The sequence below is a fragment of the Dermatophagoides pteronyssinus genome, unplaced genomic scaffold (assembly GCF_027571235.1).
Source record: "Dermatophagoides pteronyssinus isolate colony J.1.1.1.1 unplaced genomic scaffold, Derpt_VIB-CSIC_2022.12 sq0001, whole genome shotgun sequence".
Lineage (NCBI taxonomy): Eukaryota > Metazoa > Arthropoda > Arachnida > Sarcoptiformes > Pyroglyphidae > Dermatophagoides > Dermatophagoides pteronyssinus.
Window position 1 is genome coordinate 5,052,425 of NW_027461525.1, and position 10,322 is coordinate 5,062,746.

The following is a 10,322-nucleotide window of genomic DNA, read 5'->3' on the forward strand; positions in this document are numbered from 1 at the left end:
ATTGGAAATAATAGCAACAAAAAGAAAGAGAGAAAAATGGGAATGTATTTTATATGTATTTATGGCCATTTTGAATGTGACAAGAGAATGAAAGAAAAAGAAAGAATAAAGCTAATTCAAGGAGGAGCCTATTGTATTCCATGTTATTATCATTGTGTTGATGATAAGCTTTGTTGTGTTGTTCAGAAACTATTTTTGGTTTGTTACAATTTTCTTTTCTTTTTCTCTCGACATGTATATATAATACGTCAAAACAACAACAACAGAACAGAACTTGAACTGAAAACAACATTCTGGTTAGATCGATATACCATCAAAATCACAAAACACATACACAATCGATCGATTGTTATTAAGAGTTGCTTATTGTTCGAGAAAAAAAAGATCCAAATCAAAACCTGAAACAAACATTCAGTGTTTCATTTGAATATTATCGTTTGTTTTGATTGGTGGTAATCAAGTGTTGATCTTTGATTTTTTTTTTTTTGTTCATCAATCATCCTCCTTACGATTGATTTTTTCATCATCCATCAACCAACCAAACACATCATCGACTAATCGATTTTTTTTCATTATTGATTTGATTGATTCGAAATAACAATTTTCGTTTCGTTTTGAATGACAATTTGATTGTCTATTCGGCTATTTTTCAAAGTTACGGTGTGTGTGTTTCAAATTAAAAAATTTGTCAAAAAAAAAATATCGTTCGTTACGATCAAATCAAATCAACAACAGCAACATTGCTGTCATCGATATATCAAACATTAACAATATAATTCCTATACAGATAGAGAGAGAGAGAGAGAGAGAGAGAGAGAGAGAGAGAGAGAAGACATTTTCCTCAAAAGACAAGCATCAATTATATTGTCATCATCATCATCATCATCGTTATGATTGTTTTTTGATTTTTGATTTTGGTTACATAATGATTATATGATTAGCATCATCGCAAAACAACGAAAACAACAAATTATTGAAATCATCCAATTGTTTTGATGAATTTTGCTTTGTTTTCACTATTTACATCGGTGATGATATATATTCGCTGAAAGAAAACAGCCAAATGAAATGATTACCTTTCATTATTATATCTGACATTTAGTCATTTCGCATTGTTTTTTCAGTTTGCTTGCTTGATTTGTTTGATGTTTTTATTTCAATCAAAACATTTTTTTTGATCATTTGAAAACTATTAATCATCATCATCATTTTCTCATCAAAAATCAAATTAACTTGTAGTGATTTCTTGGTTTTATTTTTGAGATCTTAAGAGATCAGAAGTCATCTTATTATTTTTTTTTTGTTTCAATTTTTCCACATTTCAAAAAAAAATATATCCGAATGTTAAATAATCAACATCTAGTTGGTTTAACCACATTATCACCAACAACAACAACAACAATATCACCACCATTATTAACAATGACTATGAATACAACAAATTTATTGAATAATAAAATGAATGATCATCATGTTAAACGGCCAATGAATGCATTTATGGTAAGCCAAACAAAGATTGATTATTTTTTTTTGGTTCAATGTTTGATTTAATCTGATTTAATTAATTTCAATATTTTTTCAAAAATAAAAAAGGTATGGTCACGTGGTCAACGACGTAAAATGGCACAAGAACATCCAAAAATGCATAATTCCGAAATAAGTAAACGTCTTGGTGCCGATTGGAAACAATTGTCTGAAACTGAAAAAAGGCCATTCATTGATGAAGCGAAACGTCTACGAGCATTACATATGAAAGGTAATAATCATTTATAATCATCATCATCATAATCATCATTTTTTTGAAAATCAAATCAAATTCTTCTTTTTCTTCTTTAAATATTGTGTATTGTCGGCAGCGGCGTCAATATAAAATGTTGATCTATGATTCATAGAGAGAAAAAGAGAGTGCTTATGTCATTATTAGCGGTTCAATGTATCATCATCATGATGACGACTGAGAAGAGCGAGAAAGTTTTTTTTTGAAAAGAACCGAGAAACAAAACAAAACAAAAAAATACATAACCTGTCATTACCAGATAGCGACAAGGGCCAAAGATTATTGTTTTCTTCGATAGATGAATGAAAGAGAGAAACAACAACAGCAAAAATCATTGTTTTAACTAACATTTGAAAACAGAAAGAAAGAGAATTCAATTTGAATGTAACCAACAATTTTGCAAAACCAAAAAAAAACTTGAAAAGATAGTAAAACTTATGAATGTTTCCATTTTTCTTTCTTTCGTTTTTAAAATAGAACATCCTGATTATAAATATAGACCAAGACGTAAACCTAAACCATCATCATCAACAACAACAACAACAAATCAATCAACAACAACAAATAATTCAACAACAACAACAAATTTGAAAAAAGATTTAATTAATCAGCAACAATTAATATCACCAAATTCATTATATACACATCAACAACAACAACAACAACATCCGACAACAACAACAACAATAAATAATCATTCATCATATAATTTATCAGCATTTGATCCATTACGTGGTTTAACAACAGCAAATGTATTTACAAATGGTCATCATCTTAATCATCATGGACATCATAATCCGCATCACCATCATGGTCAGCAACAACAACAACAAATTCATAATGCCCATTTACAACAAAATGGTTATTTAATTAATGATGATCATCCTCATCTTCATCAACAACAACAAGGCCAGGGAAGCAATGAATCGGAAAAAGCAGCTACAGCACGAACATTTCCACTTGGTGTATCATCATCATCATCAATGTATCAGGCACCAATGAATCAAATGGCAATGGCTGCAGCAGCAGCCGCTGCTGCTGCTGCTGCTGCTTCATCAAATAAATTACCATCATTAAGTCCTGGATTAAAACAAAATCAATCTACAAATACAGCAAATACAAATAATAATGATATATTTAATAATTTTTTTAATAATCATCCAGCATCATCATTTTATAATACAAATTCATTATTAACAACATTATCGAATGCTGCACATGCAAATTCAAATTCAAATAATAATCCATATAATCAAATGGTTACTAATTATGGTCTGACAAATCCATCATCATGTATTACAACATCATCATCAGCAACCGCATCACCATATTCAACATTAGCACAAACAATGCAAACATCGGCCGCAGCGGCTGCTGCAGCCGCTGCAGCAGCATCATTTAATGATTTTCGTAATAATCCATTTGCAGCAGCATATCTGATGATGAAACCAGAAGATCGTTTATCATCATTAGCTAAATTATCACCACCATCACAGTTAGTTTAACCTAACTGTGATTATCATCCATCAATATTCTTTCTCTCTCACCCTCTATATAATTATCTCTTCTTTTTTTTCTTTTAAAAAACCATCATCATTCAAACACCAACCAACCAAACATTAATGACAATTTTTATTTGTTTTTACAACAGCAACATTTTAAACACCTACGCACACACACATATCATTTTATTGAATATTATTACTTGAAGGTGAAGAACCCCCCCAAAAAAAACTATGTTGATTAGTCAATTTTGTCTGTGTTTTCATTCATTCATTTCATTCCGATTTTTTTTGTGTATAAAATTCCTTACATGTTTTTTTCTGGCCCCCATCAATGTAGTATGGTAAAAAATGATGTCAGTTTTGTCATTGATTTTATGATTCTCCGAAAAAAACAGAATTGAAATAAAAAATAAAACAGAATTTTTCCAATTCAAAAAACCCAGGTTGTTTTGGTTTGAGCAATTTTGTTTGATTGAATGAATGAAGGTCGGATCTTTGAAATCATTCAATCATCAAAGAAAATCGACCAAATTCACTTTGAGAAAGAGTGCCAACCAACCAGCCAGCAAAAACACTTCAATGATGGTGGCCATCGTTGTTTTCTTGTTTCTGGTTTTTGTTTTTCAAATTTATAATTAGCGGTTGAAAAGTAACAACAACAACAACAAAAAAGTGTTGAAAAGAAGCTACAAACAAACAAGCAAAAAATAATGATTGATTCTTTTCACTCATCAAAAGAACAACAAATGGATTTTCCGCCTTTGGTCAGTCAATGGCAAACAAAACAAAGCAAAGCAAAACAGTGTGGCCAGTTGAAAATATTGAAAATTCAAATCAGATTTTTTCCATCCAGATAAATAATGAAAATTGTTATTTAATAATCAAAATGAATGTTGTTTTTTTTATAAACTTTGTTTATACATTTCATCATTACAATTATATTGTGTTTGTGTTTGCGTTTGCGTTTGTTTTGTTTGTTTGTTCAATTGGATTATCATTCATTTGAAATGAATGAAATGATATTTGTGTGGTGGTGGTGACCCAAAGTCTTTGTCAATTTTGATAAATAACAACAATAAAGATAACAACAACAAAAGGAAGAAATCAGGGACAAATAAGAAAAGAAAATGAATGGAAAAAAAAGAAGTAAATAAATAACTAATCACATATCTCTCCTATCACCAAATAAAAGAAAAGAAAAGAAAAAAAAACATTGAACAATTCAAATGATTATGATTATAATGATAATGGTAATCTGACCATAAGATAATGTTTTTTATGTAAAATATCTCTCTCTCTCTCTCTCTCTCTCTCTCTCTCTCTCTCTGGCTCATTCACTTACTCCCACGCATGATGATTATGAACATAAATTATGATAATGGACGGTGGTTGATAATAATAATGATGATGTATGTATGTATTGTATGTGACAATTGTATCGAACAACAACAACAACGATGATCAATAAGTTTGTTTTTCCCCATTCAATGAATGAATGAATGAATAAATGAATGAAACAAACAAACAAATGAAAAACGGATATGCATGGATAATTTGAATGGCAAACAAACAAATAAACAAACAAAAAAGAAAATATCGACCAACATAGACAAACGATCAAATCATTATCAATCTCTCTCTCTCTCTCTCTCTCTCTCTCTCTCTCTCTGAATGTCTAAATTTTCATTCATTCATTCAAACAGACAATAATCATCATCATCATATTTTCTTTGTGAAAATGATGATAATATCATATGGCTCGATGGCGATGATGATGATTATCTGAACAACCAACAACAACAAGGAATGATTAACCATTTACCTGAAGGGAGAGAGAGAGAGAGACTAAATCGATTTTAATTTATTTAGGTAAAAGATCATCCAAAGATCATCATCATTGTCGATGATGATGATAATTGTAATGTAAAGTTGGGTGGAAATGTAAAATCATCATCATCAGATTGTGACCACTGAAAATTGACCCAAAAGACATTGTCATTCATTATTATGTGGTTTTTTTTCTTGTTCTGTTATTGTCCTGTTGTTATTGGTCCAATGATAATGATGATGATCCATACTACCACTACACTACACTATATGATCATTATTGTTTGTGAATTTTTTTTCTTTTTTTTTGAATATAAAAATCGTTAAAGTATCATTATAAATTGATATAATGATGAGTAAAGTTTTTGTTGTTTAAAAATGAAAATGCAACAGATTTTCTGCTGCTGCTGTTGCTGTTGTTTACAATCAATCAAACAGTTTTATTTGATTGACGAATTTGGTTAATTATCGATATGGATGGATAGAGTTTGACAATTTTCATTCGTTGTCATCACTATCATCGAACCTTTGTGGATTTAAATTTTCAAAATGGTTACGTTTACCTGTGTGTTTACCTGTGTGTGTTTCACTGATGTTTTTCTCAAATTGAATTTGCAAAAAAAAAAAAAAAGAAAAACAACCACACACAACGAGCACGAAATTCATCATCATAAAAGCCATTTATATAAATGAATAAACATTGTTGTTGTTGTTGTTGTTGTCTACCTGGAAAAAAACTATGGTGAACAATTGGAACGATAACAACAACAACAACAAAGCCGCTTGATGATTATTAGTTTGTCTGATGATAATTTCTGAATGATTTAATGGAACAGTAATACAACAATTGTATCATCATCATCAAAAAACCGAAATGAATATTTATCAAACATGTAGACAACAACAACAACAACAAAAAGAAAAGAAAGAAACCATATGTGAAATGTTTGTTCGTGTGTGTGTGAAAATTCATATCATTCAAGAGGAACAACATTGTTGTTGTTGTTGTTGAAATGAAGCCATTTTCTTTTTTTTTTACATGATTTTTTTTTTTCATGATGACGGTGATACATTATTATTATTATGGACTTTTTCGAAGAAAAAAAAATTATGTTTGGTTTGTCAAGGTTTTTTGAATGAAACGATTGGTACGTGTTATAACCGTAGAGACAGAGAGAGAGAGGTTGGTTTGTTTGAAAAGAATCATTCATTCATTCATTCATCAGCAAACAAATTGATACATTTTGTTCAAATATATTCAGTAACATTCATTCATTCATCAACCCAGAAAATATCAACCAGAAAAAAAAAGACGAATAACATCACCACATAATGGACAATTTTTTTTCTTTTAAAAAATCATGATCATTATGATCATGACCACCATTCATTCATTCATTCATTCATTCATGTTTTCCTATTGATCATCATAATTTCCAATCATTTCCGATTTGTTTCTTTCTTCACTATTATCATCATTATCATCTATTGTGTGTCTCTCACTCTCTCACTCACTGTATGGCTATATATAATCATTGGCTATATTCACAAAAGTAGAAATTATAGATAACCTTGTCTTGTCGCTTGCTTGTTTTTCATTTTTGCATATGAACATATCATTTATCTTTTTGATGATATCCATTATAATCATTTTTTCTGTTTTTGGTCCGGTTTTGCTCACTCTATTTTCTCATATACCGACAGGAACGAAAAAAAAGAAGAAAAACAAAACAAAACGATAGCCAATCGATATATCGATGGTCATTATCATCATCATCGAGAAAAGAAAAAGAGAATCATGGATCATTGATCATCAACGGATGATAAGAATCTTATCATCTTTTTATTATTATTTAAACATTTTGCCTAATTGAGCATGTTTTTCTTGTTGTAAATCTATTGACATTTTTTGATTTATAACATTATCTGATTGGTTATAATAATGACAATAAAAATACATTCAACTCGACATTGATAATGTTGGATGATACCATCACCATAATCAAATAAAAAAACATTGACATAATCAATCAATCAACTGTCAAAGCTTGGAATAATTGTTGTTGTTGTTGTTTGTTTTATTTGCATAATTTTGTTGATTTTTGCTTCTTATCAAAGACTCTTCAAGGACTAAATATCATGGCCATCATCATTGTTGAAGATTGTTTTTGTGATGAAGAAGAAAAAAGCGAAATCAATTGTGATCAATATCCGTTTGTTCTGTCTCTCGATCATCGTCGTTCGTCGAATTCAATTTATCTTTTATTGATTTTTATGAAATTTAATTTCCTTCGAATTGATTTTGTTTTCCTCGTTTTTTTTTTTGTTCGTTTTGTTCATGGGAAATCTAGATTCAATAAAAAACAAAATAGCAAAGAATCAGAAACAAACAAAACAATTTATATTCATCAAAATTCGTAATTGTATTTAATTGATTGCATTCATTTGGATTGGTTTATTTTTTACAACAAAAAGGAAAAAACTAAATAGGGAAAATCAATCAAAAGAGAGAGAGAGAGAGAGATACACTTATTGTAGTTCTGGTGATTCACAATAAGTGTATCTCTCAATCACCAATGCAAATTGTAGTTAGGAAAAAATTCTTAATGTTTTTTTTCGCCTGAATAAATCCATAAGAGTTAACCATCTACATCATAAAGCTAAACTAACCATAAACTAATCATGTTAATTTGAATGAAACAACCACTGGCCAAATGAAAATGAAAAAAAAATCTGAACCAGAGTAATAAAAACTGAAAAAAAATGTTGTCCATAATAATCTTCTTCATTATTTTGTTGGTGATCAACTTGCTTGCTTGCTTGATGGTTAAACCGCAGATGTGACTTGTTATCATCATCATCATTAGATAAAGATAGATAAAGAATTATGCAAACAAACAAACAAATAACACATTCACAAACCCATACACACAATAATAATCTCATATATGATATTTTGTATTAAATTTTCATTTGTTGATATGATTTTCACATATCAAACACAACAAAATCAACGATCATTTTCACTATCTCCTTTCATCTGTATATTCAATGTTTCAAATAAAATAAAGCTTATATTTACATAATAAGAAGATATTCTAATAATAAAAAAAAATCAATTGTTTGTTTGTTTGTTTGTTATCATTATCATTCGTCAAATAGTAACCGATACATTTTCTCTCTGTGTCGATATCCATACAAACAAACAAAACAAAACAAAACAACAGAAAAATAACATTATCATTCAAATCTGATAAGTTATTGTTGTTGTTGTTTCAGTTTTCAGTTGTTGTTTATCTCAATTGTAAACACAAAAAGAGTTGAATATATATTCAATTGTCATATGATGATCATAGGATTCATCTCTTTTTTTTTGTTTAGATCCAACAACAACAACAACAATAGAAAAAACAAAATCAAAGTGGATCGATTGGAAAAGAAACGGATCAAAAGAACAATGATGATTTTGGAAAATAAAAAAATTTGATGAAATAGAAACCCTGGTTGAATTGAAATAGGTAGAAATACTTTCAACAATGTCCAACGAACAACAATGGACAAAAAAAGCATAGAAAGAAGGTTTTGTTGAAAAAAGTTGAAACTTTTTTTTACAAAAAAAAAAATTCAATTGATTTTCAATCGACATCTCTACACTTTCACGCGATTTATATATGTATTTGCTATTTAGATTTATTCATCATCCGAAGTTTAGTTTATTCAAAAAAAAATAGTGGAAAAAAAATCTTTGTTATATTTTTCAAACAAAACACACAATACACCTTTCAGGTAAATCTGGTTTTCAAATAATGTATCCTGATCTTTTTTTAAAAAAAAACCAGGTAAGCAATTGTGAAATTGACAAATCTCTCTCTCTCTCTCCCCCCTTACCATTTTCAATGATTTTTTCATTCAAATTTGATTTCTTGGATATATCAAAAAAAAGAGAGGGAAAACGACAAGGATTTTTTTGAAACACAAAAGATTTTTCATTTCATTTATTTTACTTTCAGTGAAACAAAAAACAGAAAAAAATATATCGAGGGTCTGAGATGATTGAATCAAACGAAAAAATTGAGTGAGTTGAAGTTGAATTGGATCATGAAACAAGGAAAACAATACCGAAATGTTGTCAAGTTTGATACCCTCGATTCGGGATATATTCGAGGGAAAAAAAAGCAATGATGATGATGATGAAAAGGAGAAAAAATTTTCCATTCAAAAAATGTTTCGGATAACAACAACAATAACTGTGGCCTGATTTGTTTTGTTTGTGATTGCATGATTGTTTTGTTTCGTTTGTTTATTGATTGTGAACATAAAGCATTTGGAAAAAAAGGATGATAATGGTCACCCTATTGTGTGTGTTGTTCAATGAAAAGCCAAACAAAACAAAAAAAAACGATACAATCGATTCTAAATTCGATAGTAGTTATGTGTATGAGTGAATGAATGGTAAAAAACGACCATAACAAAAGATTCAATTGATAGTAACGAGAAAAACTGATTACAATGGAAATAATAATCAAACACATACACAATGGTTTTTTTTACAAACTAAATGTACTAATTGTAAAAAAAAGAAGAAAAAAAAATTATAACAAAAACGCTGAATATTTTATCAATCGTTGAAATGAATCGAAAAATTCAAATGAAAAAACGACAACAGCAACAAAATCATAGAATCGAGAATCATTATTGAATATTTTTGTTGTTCAATCATGAATCAAACATGATAATGATGATGATGAGTGCAATGGTGAGAGTGAAAAACATCTTTTTAACATTTTTGTAAAAGTAAAATTTGGTTTCCGAATGTTTTTTCATCATTATCATTATACGATTGACAATGAGAAGAAGAGAGAGAAAAAAACTTTTCTTTTGTAATATTAGAATGATGCTAAACATAGCAACAACAATAACAACAACAGGAACAACGAAAATCGTTTGACAAAGAAGAAAATAATAATAAGCCAAGTAGCTGCAGAATAATAATAATTTGATTTAGCAAAAAAATTAATTTTGTTGAAAAAAATGAATGAATGAATGAATGTTTACATAAGAATGATGACAATGATAAAGTTTTTTAATAAGTAAAAAAAAACACTTGAATGAATGATGAAAAATTTCAATGGAATTTTGAATCAAAAAAAAACACGTGTTTTTTTCCTCTGTTTATTGAATTAATTAATTATTCATTAAGTAATCCAATTAAA

The 10,322-nt window shown here is 28.8% G+C and overlaps 1 protein-coding gene across 1 annotated transcript; it reads left to right on the top strand.

Annotated features, from left to right (window-relative positions):
- The first annotated feature begins 250 nt into the window (after positions 1–250).
- Positions 251–3,720, top strand: LOC113790409 (uncharacterized). The gene is made up of 3 exons (XM_027340071.2): positions 251–1,500; positions 1,594–1,756; positions 2,255–3,720. Exons 1-3 carry the CDS (start codon positions 1,342–1,344, stop codon positions 3,280–3,282), a joined length of 1,350 nt encoding a protein of 449 aa, XP_027195872.2. The 5' UTR covers positions 251–1,341; the 3' UTR covers positions 3,283–3,720.
- The last annotated feature ends 6,602 nt before the right edge of the window (positions 3,721–10,322 follow it).